The 17,409-nt window shown below is 53.3% G+C and overlaps 1 protein-coding gene across 1 annotated transcript in view; it reads right to left on the reverse strand.

The window, feature by feature from the left end:
• Positions 1 to 1,714: 1,714 nt before the first annotated feature.
• Positions 1,715 to 17,409, reverse strand: part of PRR12 (proline rich 12) — a 25,836-nt gene continuing 10,141 nt past the window's right edge. The window contains 9 exon segments of the mRNA XM_044922274.1: positions 1,715 to 2,481; positions 2,706 to 2,801; positions 2,898 to 3,044; positions 4,160 to 4,257; positions 4,364 to 4,489; positions 8,138 to 8,610; positions 8,906 to 9,039; positions 9,249 to 9,365; positions 17,183 to 17,409. The exon segment at positions 17,183 to 17,409 is cut by the window's right edge and continues 26 nt beyond it. Coding sequence (XP_044778209.1) covers positions 2,335 to 2,481; positions 2,706 to 2,801; positions 2,898 to 3,044; positions 4,160 to 4,257; positions 4,364 to 4,489; positions 8,138 to 8,610; positions 8,906 to 9,039; positions 9,249 to 9,365; positions 17,183 to 17,409 — 1,565 coding nt within the window. The 3' untranslated portion in view covers positions 1,715 to 2,334.

Here is a 17,409-nt window from a genome sequence, read left to right on the forward strand (position 1 = left end):
TACCATCAGTGCTGAAGCCAGGGTTCTAGAATACCAATAGTCCATTCTTGACAAGGGTCTGGGCTCTCAAGTGACAACGGCTTACTCACTTCTTACACGCTGGGTTCCAGTTGACCTCCAAATTGTTAAGTCTTATTTTAGAACGCTGCTCCTCAAACTTGAGTGTGTATTAGAATCCTCCCAGGATCTTACTAAAAAGTGGGTTCTGACTCAGCAGATCTGAGACTCAGGCCTGGAGTCTACATTTCTACAAGCTCTGGTGTGTGGGGGGGGAAACAGACAGACTCCCAAGGGCAGCAGATCACACTTTAAGCAGCAAGTCTCGAGAACACAGCAATCTATCCACATCTCAACTGCCGTCTGCTCGTGACCTTGTAGTTCCAGGGTTCAAGAACACAAGAGATCCACCCTCGAGTCCACATTAGGCAGCCAAGAAAAAGCTGGTCAACTCCTGACACCTGGCACAGCCGGTTAAGCAACTGCCTTCGGCTCAGGTCATGATCCTGGAGTCCCGGGATCGAATCCCGCATCGGGCTCCCTGCTCGGTGGGGAGTCTGCTTCTCCCTCTGACCCTCCTCCCTCTCACTCCCTCTCATGCTCTCTGTCTCTCGTTCTCTCTCGCGCAAATAAATAAAATCTTAAAAAAAAAAACAAAAAACAACACCGAAAAATTCCTGTGCTTTTCCCTCCTTGAAACAGAGCTGAATCCCCCTTTGAGTGGGTACTGGGTGCAAGGACTCCCTTCCCATGAACAGTATGTAGGAAGCAATGGTGTGTTAGGACAGAAAACTGCAAGGCTTCTTCCTTGCTCTCTCCCTGGGATCCCCTGCTCTGGGGGTAGCCGACTGCCATGGTGTGCAGACACTCAAGGTACCCCATGGCAAGGTCCACATGGCAAGGAACTGAGGCCTCCAGCCCGCAGCCAATCTGCACACCTTAAAAGTGAGCCACCTTGGGGGCGCCTGGGTGGCTCAGTCGGTTAAGCATCTGCCTTTGGCTCAGGTCATGATCCCGGGGTTCTGGGATCAAGCCCTGCGTGGGGCTCCCTGCTCAGCGCGGAGTCTGCTTCTCCTTCTGCCCCTCACTCCCCTCTCTCTCGTGCTCTCTCTCAAATAAATAAAATCTTAAAAAAAATAAATAAAAGTGAGCCACCTTGAAAGTAGGTCCTACAACCCATCAATCCCTGGAGGGCTGCTGCTCTGGCTGACTTGAGTGGACCCTCACAGCAGACCCTGGGACAGGACCACCCAGCTGACCTGCTCCCCTGTTCCTCATCCTCAGAAACCAGAGGATAAACATTTGTTTTAAGTCACTAAATTTTGGGGCCGGGGAGGGGGGAGCGGCTAATTTCACACAGTGAGACGTAACGCATACAACGACCCAGCCCGGCTGCTTCCAGGGGCTCCAGAGAAGCCAAGTTCCCGTTCCAGACCCTATCTGCCTCTGCCACCCCTGGGGCCCCCCAGCCGCCGCAGGACAGAGGCACTCCAGCCGGCCGATAAAGTGTTTGCTGTTGGGTTTTCGTTTGGCTGGTTGTGTGTACACAGTGTATACAAGTTGAGTTGTACAGAAGCCCAAGAAAGAGCAAGAGACAAAGGGTGGTCGGGAGGTAGGAGCAGAGGAGTTGGGGGGGGGGAGGGGAGAGGAGACAGATAAAAAATAGAACCACATCCAGAAGACAAGGGGATGGGGCGGTGGCGGGGGGGGGGGGGCAGACACAGACAATCGCAGTAGAAAAGGAACGGGAGGGCCAAAGGGAGGGGACCCTTCTCCCCCCTCCACCTCCCCAGCCCCCCGCCCCAGGTATGTACAATAAATAAGATTAAAAATAATTAACAAGATGCGTTTTCCCCCTCCCACCCGATGCCGAATGCCCTGGGGAGGGAATGGCCTTTAGCAAAGATCTTGGCCTGTGAGGGGGGGGTTGGGGGGGGAGGGGGTCCCCCAGCTCTCTGAAGCCACCCCGCCCCCCTCAACCATACATAGACTTTTCCTATACATTATGTACAAGGTGGAGGGGGCGGGGCTATGGCTGTGGAGAGAGGATTGGGACAAGGTGGGGAGGGAAACCGTTACTAAATAGACATTTATACATATATATAAATAATTTCTCTGTACACCGGACAGTGGGAGGGCTGGGGAGGGAGTGGAGGGGGCGTGGGAGAGGGGAGGAGTCGAACTTTGAACCCTGCCCTGTGGGGGGACCATGGGCACACCCTGACCAAAGACCCCCCCCTTCCCTGGCGACGGGGCCCAGGGGATTAGCTCCTGAGGACACAGTTCTGTCCCAATTCTCTGTTCATGGAAGAGGTGGCTCCCCCAGGCTGGGCGGGGTCACCCGCAGCGGCTGTGGGCCTGTGCTTGGGCCAGCAGGTCGCTGAAGGAGTCGAAGAGCTGTTCCAGCCACGGCTGGTTCCTCATGCACTGCTGGACCACCTCCTCCTGACCCAGGTCCTCAGCACCGCCCTCGATGGCCAGGGTCTGCAGGGCGTTAAACAGGGAGCTGGGGTGGGTGGCCACCAGGGCCTGGAGGTCTAGGGATCAATATTCCAGGGAAAGGGGGTGCTGGGAGAGCCAGACCCCTGGGTCTGAGGGAGGAGGGGCTGGGGATCAGGACTCCTGGGTCTGAGGGAGGACGGGCTGGGGTCCAGAGCAGAGCCTGTGGGGCAGAAGCCCAGGGCGAGACGCGCCGCGGGTGGGCTTACCTGGTCCCGGCAGCGCAGGAAGGTGTGGTACTTATAGTGGTGGAGTGAGTGGTAGAGTGTGTAATATCCCGACTTGTCCAGCTCAACTTTGAACTCCTGGACAGATGGAGCGGAGAAGCCTCACCCCACTGCCCAGTGCGGGGCAGCTCCTCTCCCCAGGCGTCCACACCGCCCGCCCATCCCCGGCCCCACCTGGGCTCGGACCACGCTCCTCTTGAGTTTGCTGAGCGTCTTGCGGTTGTAGGGTTCCCCAGCCGGCCGCAGCCGCACGGCGCCCTCCTCAGGGGAGCCCTCCCCGCTCTGCTCCACTTGCAGCTGGGGGAACGTGTGCAGGGCGTCCTGCGGGAAGCCGACCGGTCAGTGGGACGTCCCCCTGGACCCACACTCTCCAAACCCACCACTCAGTTCTCAGACCCCCGAGTTGTCAGATGCCTCAGTTTCCCTCACACTGCAGATCAGGAGATATTCTGGAATCTTGGCTCTCTCAAAGAACAGAGGAGTCTAGGCCTGTCTGGTGACCCTTATAATGTGCTTTGTGGCCCACCCAAGATTCTCAGAGACCCCTAATATTCCACTCGGGATTCTCAGCCCCAGCCTAACATCTTACTCAAAATTTTGAGGTATCCTAAAATCCAGAATCCCCAGTGCCAGGCTGACACTCCAGCCCAGAATGCTAAAACCAGACTAATACTCCATCCCATAATTCCCAGACTTATCCTAATATTCTACTGTGGAAATTTAAACCCTGGCATAAATCCTACCCAGATCTCTCAGAGCCAGACTAACTCTCAATCCCAGAATTCTCAGTTACCCTAACATCCCACCCAGAGTGCTAGAACCGTATCGTCTGAGAGACTAACATCCCACCAAGAATTTTCTGAACCAGACCAATATCCGCCCATTTTACCGCCAGACTAACATTCCATCCCAGAATTCTGTTGCCCTAACATTCTACCCCCAAATTCTCAGCCCCACACAACGATCCCCATCAGAATTTTCAGAGCTGCCCGAATATTCCATCCCCGAGACCTTGGCTATTCCAGACAGGGCAATCATACAGATGACTTAATAGTGAAGGCTGAGATGCTAAGAAGCTCGTGTTTACGACAGAGAGGCCATCAGAATCCGCTTACCACCGTTCCCCAGCAAGGCCTCGTCCACCTGTTATCGCCAAACCTGCACTCCATAAACTCTGCTGGGCTTTCCCAGCTGCCCAGCCCTGACCTTCGCGACGACCTCTCCACACCCATCAAGTCCCTGCCATCTAGGTCTGCAGAGACCCTCTCCTGCGGGAGCCCCGCCCTCAACTCTGCCCCTGGCCAAGCCATACCCTTCCAGTGGTTGCCCCCTCCAGGGCCCGATGCTCTGCGGGCACGGCCGTGGCGGACTTGTACCCATCGCTCCCATGCCCGACCGCTGGGTCCCAGACCCCTCCTGCCCAGGCCCACAAGCACCTGCAGGGCTGGGCTCAGTGACAGCCGCTTCAAGACTTTCTTCTTGTGCTCATTGAGGAGGCCATCGATCTTCCGCATGGGCGGCAGGTACAGCTCATCTGCGAGACCAGGAGGGGGCGTCAGAGGAGCGGAAGCCCCACCTTGCGGGGGGGGCGGGGCTCAGAGGAGGAGTCGGGGAACCTCCTTCCCCAGGCCTCGGCTCACCGTGGGTGTCCTCCAGGGCCTGGATCATGTCTGGGTCGAGTGCTGTGCTCACCAACATCTCCACGTAGCTCCGGTACATCTCCCGCATCGCCCGGGTCTTCAGCAGACGCCCGGGGACTGCCCGCTCTGGGGGGGGGGGGGGGGGGGGCGGAGAATGGGACACGAGCTCATGATTCCAACTTCATCTGAGGCCGCCTGGGTGGCAGACAATGTTCTAAGTACCGGGGCCGGAGAGAAATCCCTGTTCTCTGGGAGCTCTGAGTCCGCTGGAGACCAACGTGTCCCAGCCCAGTATGCTCTAAGGGTGGGCGTCACGGGCGTTGATGGTAAGGAGTTCAGCCTGGCAAGCCAGGAAAGGCTGGTTCAAGGTCACCCAAGAGCTAAATCTTGACTGATGGGGAAAAAAGCATTCCAGGCCAGTGAGCTTCATGTTTGACTAGTTCAGTGTAGCTTCAATAAAGTCTAAAGCAGCACCATAATTGGGTTTCCAAACCAGTGAAGCCACTCGGAGAGATCAGATCACAAAGGGCAAGACTGTGGGAGGAGGTGGGAGGTGAAGAGGATAGGGGCCTCGTCCACCTGTTGTCCCCAAACCTGTGGTGGGTACTAGGAAGACATGGAAGAGGTGTGAGCAGGGGAGGGGCAAGGGTTAAGTGTAGAAAGACCCCTCTGAGGCCATGTAGGGGATGGATCAGAGGGCTGATACCAGAGGCCAGGGTAATGGACCATGTAAGAAAGGATGAGGATGTTGCAGGGCCATAGGGACAGGATTCAGAAATGGAGGAGCAGGAGAACGGGAGGGCCAGAGCTGGGGACTTCCCAGCTTTGGAGGTGAGGGAGCAAAGGCTTGTGTGCCTGGAGATCTGGCCTGCTGACTGAGAAGCCAGTGGGGCTGCCCCTGAGCTATGGAAATTAGGACAAGGAACTCAGTGTGATCTGAAGGGAGGGGGTTTGGGGGAAGCCTGGATGGGGGCCAGGGGGAAGAAACTACTGGGAAGCTGGGCCTGCCAAGTGAGAGGTGAAGCCACAAGGCCAAGGTCAGGACTTGAGGGACACTCACATGAAACCCAAGAAGGAACATCAGGGAGAAAAAAGAAGCAGGACAGCCATGAACGGCCCTAAAATATCCCTCAGGAAGTGGCATGAGAAATATCCATTTGACTTATCCACGTGGAGGGTCCTTGGTGACAGCCGTTTCAAGGACCGGAGTGACCACTTGTGGCAGTGGCAGTCAGACCCCACCAGGCCTTGGCCCAAACCCTCCTATGGCTCTTGTCTCGCTCACAGTAAAATCCTTTCAGTGGGACCACAAAGCTCCAGGCCTCCTGTCCCTCCAAGATCTGGTCCTGTTCCTTCTCTGCCCTCACTTCTCACCCTCTCCTCTTACTCACTCGCTCTAGCCACTGGCCTCCTTCCTGATCCCCAGACACGCCCAGCCTGGAATGTTCTCTCTCCCGGTCACCCAACCCCAACCCTGTTGCACTCGGGTGTCTGTTCCAATGTCATTTCCAGAAGCCTTCCCCAACTCCCCCATCCCCTGAAAACACCCCCCTCTATACCACCTGGAGCCTCTGTACCGGAAGTGCTTTTCTTAACTGCCTTTAAGCCTGGCCAGCCTTACACTGACCATTTTTCACATTGTTTTGTGTTCTGTTACATAACGTGTTTATCTGATGGACTCCCCCAGCTAGACTGTAAGCTCCCATGAGGATACATATTTTTGTTTATTCTGTTCACTGCTGGAACCTCGTTTGTGGCACGAAGTAGGTACTCAATAAATAAGTGCAGAACGGGGCTCAGGAAGCCAAATGGAAGTGGACTAGAGGAAGAGAGAAGACAGTCACACAGTGTCTTTCTAGAACTTCTATTACGAATTTAAGGAAAGAGAGTCAGCTTCTGGCATACGGAGGGTCACCACTCTCAGACAAGGAAGAGGGTTAGTTCTGAGGGTTCCTGGGCTGAGGGAAGCCTTAAGGTCAGCTAGCATGAGTCACACCCACTCATAGCATGAGTCACACCCACTTACTCCTGGTCGAATGGGCTGAGGGGAGACAGACCCAGACCCATACTGGCCCTTGGCAGGGGAACTGCTCCCAGAAGAGGGTGGAGTTCAGTTCCCCCCATTTCCAGCGCTCAGGAAATTCAGAGCTCTCCATGCATGCCCACAGTGACATTATTCACAACAGCTAAAGAGTAGAAACAACCCAGAAGTCCATCAACTAGTGCATGGATCCATACAACGTGGTCTATCCGTGCGGTGGGATAGTATTCAGCCGCAAAAAGGAATGAGGTTCTGATACACCTACCAGGCGGCTAAACCCCAAATGTTACGCTAAGTGAAAGATGTCAATCACAAAAGCCTACATGTTGTATGATTCGCTTATGTATAATGTCCAGAAGAGGGGAGTGATAACCAATCCATACAGGGGTTCTTTTGGGGTATTGAAAGTGTTCTAAAATTGACTGCCAAGATGGATGAACAACTCTAGGACTACACTAAAAACCACTGATTTTTATATTTTGAAGTAGGTGAACTATATGGTGTGTTAATTAAACTTAAGTTTGTAAATCGTTTAAGAAAAAGGAAAAGGGCCAGAGAAGGAAAGACTTGCAAATCTGGGCCTTTGCTAAATCTCCTCCCTTGTGGCACCTTCATGACCTGCAGCTTCCACCTGGCCTGATTTAACATCACCCTGCCCAGTTAAAAGACTACATTTCCCAGGCTCCCTTGCAGCCAGGTGTGGCCATGTGACCGAGTTCTGCCCAATGGGATAGGAGAGACAGGATATGGGCCACGCCCAGATCTGGCAATTTAAAAGGAAGGTCCAGCCATTCCTTGGTCCCTGAGTCCCTTCTCACTGGCAGGCCTGCGGCTTTGGGGCTGCTGGGCGGCCTCTGACCACGTGCTTGAGGACAGCATGCAGGTGGAAGGCACAGCAACAAGAAGAAAGGAAACAGAGACCCTGGACAACCTTGAGAAGAGCCTCTTATTTTCTAAGAAACCACCACCTACATTGGGCTTTTTTTTTTTTTTTTAAGATTTTATTTATTTATTTGACAGAGACACAGTGAGAGAGGGAACACAAGCGGGGGAGTGGCAGAGGGAGAAGCAGGCTTCCCGCAGAGCAGGGAGCCCAATGCGGGGCTCGATCCCAGGACCCTGGGATCACCACCTGAGCCAAAGGCAGACACTTAATGAAGGCAGACGCTTAACGACTGAGCCACCCAGGCGCCCCCTACGTTGGGCTTTGATGGAAAGAGAACTCACTCTCTCATCTGAGTGCCTGCACGCTTAGTCTCTGTTAAAACGGCTACCCCTGGGGCACTGGGTGGCTCAGTCGGTTGGGCATCCGACTCTCGATTTCGGCTGGGGTCATGATCTCAGGATGTGAGATCAAGCCCGTGCTCAGTGGGGAGTTGGCTTCTCCCTCTCTCTCCGCCCCTCCCCCCTGCTTGTGCTCTCCCCCCCCCAAAATAAATAAAATCTTTTCAAAAAATTTTAAGAAGAAATTTAAAAATAACGGTATCTACTTTGTAGCCTGCTATGAATGTCACACAAGTTACTTTGGGTACAGAATTTAGAGAAGACAGCCATCTCAGGTGCCACGTGACTGACAAATATCGCTATCATTTTAATTTACGAATTCTCGTTGCTCTCTCGTCGACACTACCCGGAACCCTGTGGACTGCGCTCACCTATGCCTCCTCCTGATTCAGCCCAGGATTCACTTCCTCATGCCTCCCCACCCGCCCCGTGGCTGCCGAGGGCCTCACCGTCCTCGCTGGGTGCTCCCGGGGATGACTCTGAGTCCGAGGAGGTGCCTGGTGGACCCCCGCCCGCTGAGGCATTGCCCGCCGCCTCCTTCAGCCACTTCTTCCTCTTCTTGGGGGGCGGCTCGGCCTTCACCTTGGTGGGCCGGGCCTTGGGCAGCCGGGAGGTGGCGGGCTGTCCCGTGGTGAGGCTCCGCTCAGGCCGAGTCTGCCGCCCGCCTGCGCTCCGCTCGCCCCGAAGCGGCCGCTCCCCACGTGTCACCCGCTCTTTCTCCTTCTCCTTCTCAACGGGCCGAGGCGGGGATGGCTTCTCAGGAGCAGGGGGCTCGGGCACAGGGGTCTCAGGCGTCTGCTCTGGGGGCTTCTCACATATCGTCTTATCAGGGGTTTCGGGCTTAGGAGGTGGTGCCGGGGCCTTGGGAGGAGGTGCAGAGCTGCCCCCAGCAGACACGGGGCCCTTGGCCTGCCCAGAGCGCCTGGAAGGGAATGTGGAAGGGACTGTATGCAGTCAGCAGCCCCGAAGAAACCCAAATTCTCCGCAGATCTGCATCTAAGCCCACAGCTCTGAGCACAGAACCAGCTTCCTCTCCTGACCTTTGTTTTTTCTGAGCCTCTGTCTCCCCCCATCCCAGACCTGGGTCTCTTTCTCTCTCTCTGGGTCTCTGTCCCCCACCCTGTGTCCACTCTCCCCACCTCTACCTCTTCTCTTGAACGTTCCATCCCCGTGCCCATCAACCCCGCCCGCCGCCTGCCCCTTGGCCCCCAGGGTACCTGACGGGCACTGGGGGCCGATGCCAGGGTTTTCGAGCACAGACCCTCACATAATCCTTCTTGTTGACGTTTTCCAGGAACTTTACGTAAAGGCGCTGATACCGGTTTTTCGCGTCCCCAAAATACCCCAAATACTATGGAAGGAAAGAGGCACACGAGGAAATCCTTCATCTACCGCAGCCAGGCAGCCCGACACCCGAGACTCCCCCCCTGCCCCGGGGCCCCCCACAGAAGCCTCCTGGAGGTGGAGCCTCCCTTTGGGACACCCCCTGGACGGCAGGTGAATCCCAGTACACCCCCCCACCAGGCCTCCCCGACTCCTCATTCCCCTCTGCAGGCTTACATTACTGGTTGCACAAAACTGTCGCTGCCCATCCTTGATCTCGGGAGTGAATTTCTGCAGCAGGGCCTTCTGCACTCGCCAGATGGGTGGGGGCTCCCGCCCCGTCTGCAATGCCAGCTGAGGAGGGGTGCAGTGAGGCCAGCAAAGTCAGCCCTCGCTCCTGCCCTTCCTGCCCCCAATTCCGGGCCCCGTATCCTCCCTCGATACCCGCTTCGAGAAAAGGCACTGTCGTCAACAGGTATCACCGCACCCTGGCTGGCACATTTCTCTTGGCCCCAGGACGTTCTCAGCCCTGGGGAGGCGGCTCGAGGCTGGCCACGTTCCCCCACCCCCAGGCTCACCCAAGACTCTCAAACAAGCTGTGCCTTCTTGTGCTACAAAGTTTTAGTTGTTACAATGTTACGGCACAAAGCCGGTTGAGTTAAAGTAATGCCAACTCCTGAGCGCCCACCCACCACTTTCCAGATGCTGTGCTGGCGGGGGGGACAGTGGTGAACGAGACTGACAGGGCCTTTGGTGGGGTCCTCATTACAGAAGCAGCCAAGCACCAAAGCAGACAAACAAATAAACAAAACAGGGTGAGGCTGTGGCTTGTGCCAAGAACAGACAGGTGACAGCTCACCTGAGACCACTTAATTCTTCCCCCTCTCCACAACAGGGTAAGACACGGTGATAGAAGGCCCCCCCATCTCCACTCCCCCAACACTCAGACAACCTCCCCACCCCGAGACTTGTGGGACCCCCTGGCTGGATAACGCAAACTGAAGGATGTGGGTCAGACCCAGCGCCTAATTTGGGGAGAGCGAGGGGCGCAGCAGGAGAGCCAGACACGACACCAAAGAAATGACAACACAAGGGCGCCTGGGTGGCTCAGTTGGTTAAGCGACTGCCTTCGGCTCAGGTCGTGATCCTGGAGTCCCTGGATCGAGTCCCGCATCGGGCTCTCTGCTCGGCAGGGAGCCTGCTTCTCCCTCTGACCCTCCCCCCTTTCATGTGCTCTCTCTCTCTCATTCTCTCTGTCTCAAAAAAATAAATTAATTAAAAAAAAAGAAATGACAACACAAGTAATAAACATGCTAACGGCAGACCCCCAGACACTGTGGAAGCCTAAAAGAAGGACCTCAAATGCAAACTGAATCCAAGAATGCTTCCTGGAAGAGGCGACACCTAAGTCCTGGAAGGGCAATGTCTTCTGTGAGGGGGCTGAGCAATGACACGGCACAGCGTGGAAATGTGATGGGGACGCCTGCGTGGCTCAACCCATTGAGCGTCTGACTCTTGGTTTTGGCTCAGGTCATGATCTCAGGGTCGTGGGATCCAGCCCCGCATGGGGCTCCACACTCAGTGTGGAGACTGCTTGTCCCTCTCTCTGCTCCTTCCCCCGCTCTCTTTCTTGCTCTCTCGCTCTCTAATAAATAAAATCTCAAAAAAAAAAAAAAAGATACAGCAGAAAATGTGCACTGGGTATTGTGATAACCCACAGATGAACGGAAGTTAGTCCTCACATTCAAAGAAATCACACTCAAGTGATAAATAGGATTCAGATGACAATTCCAATTAGATTGGTCATAGTGCAGAACCAGGCTCAGCAGAAGTGCTGAGATCAATTAATGATGTCTGCCACTGGCAGCAGCTGTAACACTTGGGTCTGTGTGCCAGCTATCCACTGCCTACTCTTAGTTTGGGTCAGTGGTTTGCACGTCCATGATTTTGTGTGTCCCTCAGATCAACTAGGGGAGTGCAAAGAAGGGACTACAATAACCTGATGAGAATGAGGTCTAAAAAGGCTCTTGGCTGAAGTCACAAGAGGCAGGATGAGACAGGGATGCAGGTGCCCTGGCCCCAAGTCCTTTTCTCCAGGCTACCATATGGTTCCCAGGCCTCCGTCCTGGTGACCTTGGGGAGCCAGGTCAGAGGCCCAAGAATTGGACCACATCCTGCTCTGCTCCAAAACCTTCCAGGGCCCCTAGTGCAGGCTCCACGATCTGGCACAGCCAGATTTGGCTTCAGTTTCCTTTCTCTTCTCCTGTCCCTGCCGAGCAGGCCTTCCAGATCCCTCCAAGTTCAGCAGATAACCCCAGACTTCCTGATTCTCCAGGTTTTTGCAAATGCAGTACCCACCACACCCCCACAAATGGGTGCTTTTGCCTCTCAATGTTAACATGATCTTCCCCATTCTAGTTCTCAGAAGCCTGTGAGAAAGCCATCAGAGCATCCCTCCCAGCCAGGGAAGACCACCCCCTCTGCCTCTTCCACTACCCAATCGGCCTCCTCGAAAGCGCTGGCTGATTCTCTAGCTGGACGCAGGCCCCTTGGCTCACCACACCCCAACAGAACTTGGTGGCTTTCCCAAAACCACTCTTCCTCTCTGCCGTCATGGGGCTCAACCCCTGGCATCATCCTTGCCTCATCTCCAACCAGGAATCCTATCATGGACCACACCCACTTCTCCCGCCCCTGCCCAATGGAAGCCACAGCTGATTGGAGGAGACCTGACCGGGCAGCGAATCTACACGCAAATCACTAATCCTATCTTGGGCCCAAATGCTGAGCTGGACCAATCAGATTCTCTTCTGGGAATCTGAACTCTTGAGAAGCAGAGACCAGGGCAGTAAGCAGCAGGATGGGAATGAGCTAGAAACACCTACAGGATGATAATAAGAAAGCTTTGGGGTGCCTGGGTGGCTAGGTCATTAAGCATCTGACTCTTGATCTTAGCTAAGGTCTTGATCTCAGGGTTGTGAGTTCAAGACCCACAGTGGGCTCCACACTGGGTGTGGAGCCTACTTAAAAGAAAAAGAAAGAAAGAACTTCATGGTCCATTAACAGGGGAATCAGTGTCACAGGACTAAGGTGGTAGACAGACTGCCATCAGGCCTAGACACCTCCCCAGCCACCATCCTACTAGCCAGGGGCCCTACCCGCTTCCAGAAAACCCAAAGTGGACTCTCAAGCAGGCACCCATTGAGCTCACCCCAGCATGACCTGGCATCTGCTCACCTTCCCAGGCTCAGCACTCACAATCCAGCCACTCAACCCCTTGAATCCCTACACATCACAAGTGTGCCGTGTGTTTGCTCATGACACAAACTTTGCACCCTGCTCCCCCGCCTGGACCGCCCTCCCCCTACTTTTCTCCACCCAACAAACTCTTACAAGCTCAGCGTTTACATCTTGCTAAATCTTCAACATCTCCAAGAACTGGGAGTTAATGTTATCAGTCCCATTTTATAGATGGGGAAGCCGAAGTAGAGAGGGGGCCAGCTTTGTGCTAATTCGGCTGGCCTGAGTATGTTCCACGAGTATAAAATAATACACAGGATTCCAAAGGCTTGATATGCAAAAAATGTAAAACATCTCGTTAGCTTTTTCTGTGTTGATTACATGCTAAAATGATTTTTTTTAATAAGCTGTGTTAAAGAAAATACACTCCTGTGGCTAGTCTCACCCATTTTTAAACTTTATTTTTATTCTTTTTTTCTTTTAAGAAGTCTCCCCGCCCAATGTGGGGCTTGACCTCAGGCCCTGAGATCAAGAGTCACGTGCTCTACCGACTGAGCCAGCTGGGCGCCCCTCACTTTTTTTTTAAGCATGGATACAAGAAAGCTTAAAATGATGTATACAGCTCATGATATTTCTATTGGACTACCACTGTTCTGAAGCAAACCATGGCCTGTTGCCCCTTTTCACAGATCTATAAGCTAAGAATGGTTCCTAATTTTTATTTATTTTTTATTTATTTTATTTATTTTTTTTAAGATTTTATTTATTTATTTGGCAGAGAGAGACACAGCGAGAGAGGGAACACAAGCAGGGAGGGTGGGAGAGGGAGCCCGATGCGGGGTTCGATCCCAGGACCCTGGGATCCTGACCTGAGCCGCAGGCAGACAGACACTTAACGACTGAGCCACCCAGGCGCCCTGGTTCCTAATTTTTAAAGGATCATAAAAACGAAACAAGAAGATGTAACAGAGACCCTGTGCCCTGTAAAGGCTAAAAAATTTACTAGCTGGCCCTTCACAGAAAAAACAATTGCCAAGCTTTGCGGAGATGAGTAACCAAAGCAAAGTGTATGGGATACCTACTGTGTGTGACCCACAGTCCCGTGGAGCTTTATAATGCCTGGATCCTCCCGTTACCTGAGGAAGGTACTAACGGGATCACCCCCATTTTGCAAATGAGGAAATTCATGGTCAGGAAGGGTCGACCGCAGCCCAGCCCAGAAGTGGCAGAGATTTGAACCAGTCAGGTTAAGGCCAAAGCTAGGCTCTCAGCCACAATGCCGCCAGCCTGCCCTGACTCCAAGCACACCAACGGGTCTCCAATGTCTGCAGGAGTGGTTCAGTCCTGGGGCTGTGTGTACCCCATTGTAATGCACACTCGTGTTGTATTTTAAGCATGTGAGTCCTTGCCCGGCCCCATGCCACCTGGGAGGTGGTGTCGGATGGCTGGGGCTCCAATCCCAGCTCGGCACCCACCAACCGAATGAGTCCCTCTCTCTGAACGTGAACTTCCTCATCTGTAAAAGCCCTGTTCTTTCGGCCCAGTGCTGGGCGCCCCCCTGCATCTACCACTGCCATTGTCAACGTTTGATAGAATGTACACAGGGAGGGGCGCCTGGGTGGCTTAGTTGTTAAGCATCTGCCTTTGGCTCAGGCCATGGTCCCAGGGTCCTGGGATCGAGCCCCACGTCCGGGTCTCCACTCAGCGGGAAGCCTGCTTCTCCCTCTCCCACTCCCCCTGCTTCTGTTCCCTCTCTCGCTGTCTCTCTGTCAAGTAAATAAATAAAAAATATTAAAAAAAAATGGGTGCCTGGGTGGCTCAGTTGGTTAAGCGACTGCCTTCGGCTCAGGTCATGATCCTGGAGTCCCAGGATCGAGTCCCGCATCAGGCTCCCTGCTCGGCAGGGAGTCTGCTTCTCCCTCTGACCCTCCTCCCTCTCATGCTCTCTGTCTCTCATTCTCTCTCTCTCAAATAAATAAATAAAAATCTTTAAAAAAAAAAAAAAAAAGAATGTACACAGGGAAAGGCTGAATCGGGTGCTGAGAGCCCAGGCTCCTGGGGCCAACAGAGCTGGTGCGGGTCCCGAGCCATCAAAGTCTAGGAAGGCTGCTTTAGTACTTGGTGCCTCAGTTTCCTTCCCTGTAAAACGGGAAGAGTAATCCCTATCATGAGAGGTGATTATAAAGACAAAACTTGGGGGCTCCTTGGGAGCTCAGTCGGTTAAGCGTCTGCCTTCGGCTCAGGTCGTGATCCTGGGGTTCTGGGATCGAGCCCCACGTCGGGCTCCCTGCTCAGCAGAGTCTGCTTCTCCCTCTCCCTCTGCCCCTCCCTCCGCTCGTGCTCTCTCCCTCTCTCCCAAATAAATTTTAAAAATCTTAAAAAAATAAAGAGAAAACTTGGGAGACAGCGGTGAACGCTGCACAACAATGTGAATATACTCAATTGCCACCGAATGGTACCTTTAAAAATGGTTAGAATGATACACTTCATGGTATGTAAAGGTTACTACAATTAAAGTGAAAAAAAGGGGGAGTGCCTGGCTTAGTTAGTAGGGCATGTGACTCTTGACTAAGGGTTGTGAGTTCTAGCCCCATGTTGGGCATAAAGCTCAGTTAAAAAAAAAAGATTTATTTACGTTAAAAAAATTAAGAACAAGGGGCATCTGAGTGGCTTGGTTGGTTAAGCTTCTGCCTTCGGCTCAGTCATGATCCCGGGGTTCCTGGGATTGAGCCCCACCTTGCACTCCCTGCTCAGCGGGGAGCCTGCTTCTCCCTCTCCCTCTGCCCTTCCCCTGCTTGTGCTCTCTCTGTCAAATCAATAAATAAAATCTCTTAAAAGAAAATTAAAAACAAAAAAAAAGAAAAAAAAAGATCAAGCTAAATTCTGAATTCTGACTGTGATAGGTCCCAAATCCCATCCTGAGGAGTTGGTAGTTGCTCCTATCATTGCTGTTCATTCAATATCTTCCTCGCCTGTCCCAGCTGAGGATCAAATCAGCCTCAAAAGTCACGAAGTTAAAATGAAATAATGTGGGGCGCCTGGGTGGCTCAGTTGGTTGAGCGTCTGACTCTTGGTTTTGGCTCAGGTCATGATCTCAGGGTCGTGAGATCAAGCCCGTGCTTGATCAAGCCCCAACGATGTTGGGCTCCGTGCACAGCACAGAGTCTACCTGAGGTTCTCTTTCTTCCTCTCCCTCTCCATCTGCCCCTCCCCACTGTGCACTCTCTCCCTAAAATACATTTTTTCCAAAAAACTGAAATAATGTACACAAGACATTTGGAAGTGAGAAAAACCACGAGGGATGCCGGAGGAGGGACCAGGGAATTTTACAATTGCTGGTTGGGTTTGGGAACATGAGCAATCACCCTAGCATTTTCCTTTGTAATTCCCTAATATTACCTTTTATCAATGTTCTTTTGGATGAAGCAACCACCATGCTAAAAAAATGACAAGGCATGGATGACAGAACATGTCTGGAATTGGTGGGGTAGGGCAGGGGGCAGAATGTGCCGGAGCAGAGAGGACGCAGGACTAGCCAGGAGGGGACAATGGTGGAAGCTGAGTAATGGGTACATACAGTCCCATTATTCTAGTTGCTCGGCTTCTTCCACAATAAGACGGATTAAAAATCATTCAGCAAAAGACACACTAATTTCACCTCACAGAACATACGAAGCAGCAAAGCATAACGATAGTTGTTTAAACCTTATAATTAATTCATCCCACAATACCTCTATCTGAAGAAACACCACCAGAGAATAAATTAAACATGATAATGTACATCAAGGGCCAAATATGTTCTTGGCCCCCATAGTCAATACTCAGTCCATGAAAGTGACTAATATGAAGAAAGGCCCTAGTCTTTGGTGTCACCATCAAGGTGACAATGGCTTGCTGACCTACCAAGCGCTTGCTCAGCCTCATGTTCTGGGACAAACCTTACATGAGCATCTAATGTCACCTACCCTTGTCCCACACCTATAACTATTAATCCTCTGATCCAAATCTATCTATCCAATGAACCCAGTACAGCAGAGCTCAGCAAACTTTTTCCATAATGGAACAGATAAGAAAGATTGGGGGGGGGGGTTGCCTGGGTGGCTCAGTCGTTAAGCGTCTGCCTTCGGCTCAGGTCATGATCTCGGGGTCCTGGGATCGAGCCCCGCATCAGGTTCCCTGCTCAGCAGGAAGCCTGCTTCTCCCTCTCCCACTCCCCCTGATTGTGTTCCCTCTCTCGCTGTCTCTCTCTCTGTCAAATAAATTTTAAAAAAAAAGAAGAAAGATTTTTTTTGGCTTGGTGGGTCAGCTAAGCTCTGCCTGAACTACCTCACTCTGCCATTGCATGGGGAAAGCAGCCCTAGAGGATTTGTAAATTCATGGGCATGGGTTGTGTGCCAATAAAACTTTATTTATAAAAAGAGGCAGGGGACTGGATTCGCCCCACAGAGACCAGTTTGCCAACCCCTGCAGTAGAGTCACTTAAGTAGGGAATGGGCCGATCTGCAAAAAGTTTAAGATGTGGCCTGACAGTCCCCAATCGCCGGCTATTACATTTACAGATTACACGCGTGTGTGTGTTCATAGGTACATTTTGTCAACGCCTCACGTTTCCACCATTATGCCATGCACTGCAAAGCAGCCTGCCTCCCCTGGCTTGTGCGATTCAATTAGAAGCTTCACTGAGACGAGCACCTGCCTTGTTCCCTGCTAGAAGCCCAGCACCCAGAGTATCTGCAGTAAACGTTAACAACCCCTTTCTCTCATTTACAGGACACACACCGCACGTCTCAGAGGCCGGCGCGGCCTCCGCACGTTCCCGCCCCATCAGCCTGGGAATTCAGGACGCCCGGGCCCGTCATCCAGCAGACGCTCCACCGCTCTGGGGCTGAATCCCCCCGCCCCAGCTTTCAGACACGACGCGGCGGACTCACCTTGAGAGAAGGGATGTCCTCGGCGCGGATGACGAACTCGTCGCGCTCCCGGAAGATGCCCTCCCCGCCGCTCTCGCCCGCCTCCTCGTCCGTCTCCCCGCACACGGCCGCCGTCTCCTGCTTCTTGGCCAAGTGCAGCGGCCGGGCGTCGGGCGGCTCGGGCTCCTCGGGGGACGGGGCGGCGGGCTCCTCGGGCGCGGCGGGGGCGGCGGCCGGCGGGGGCGGCG

The sequence above is a fragment of the Neomonachus schauinslandi genome, chromosome 16 (genome assembly GCF_002201575.2).
Source record: "Neomonachus schauinslandi chromosome 16, ASM220157v2, whole genome shotgun sequence".
Taxonomy (NCBI): domain Eukaryota; kingdom Metazoa; phylum Chordata; class Mammalia; order Carnivora; family Phocidae; genus Neomonachus; species Neomonachus schauinslandi.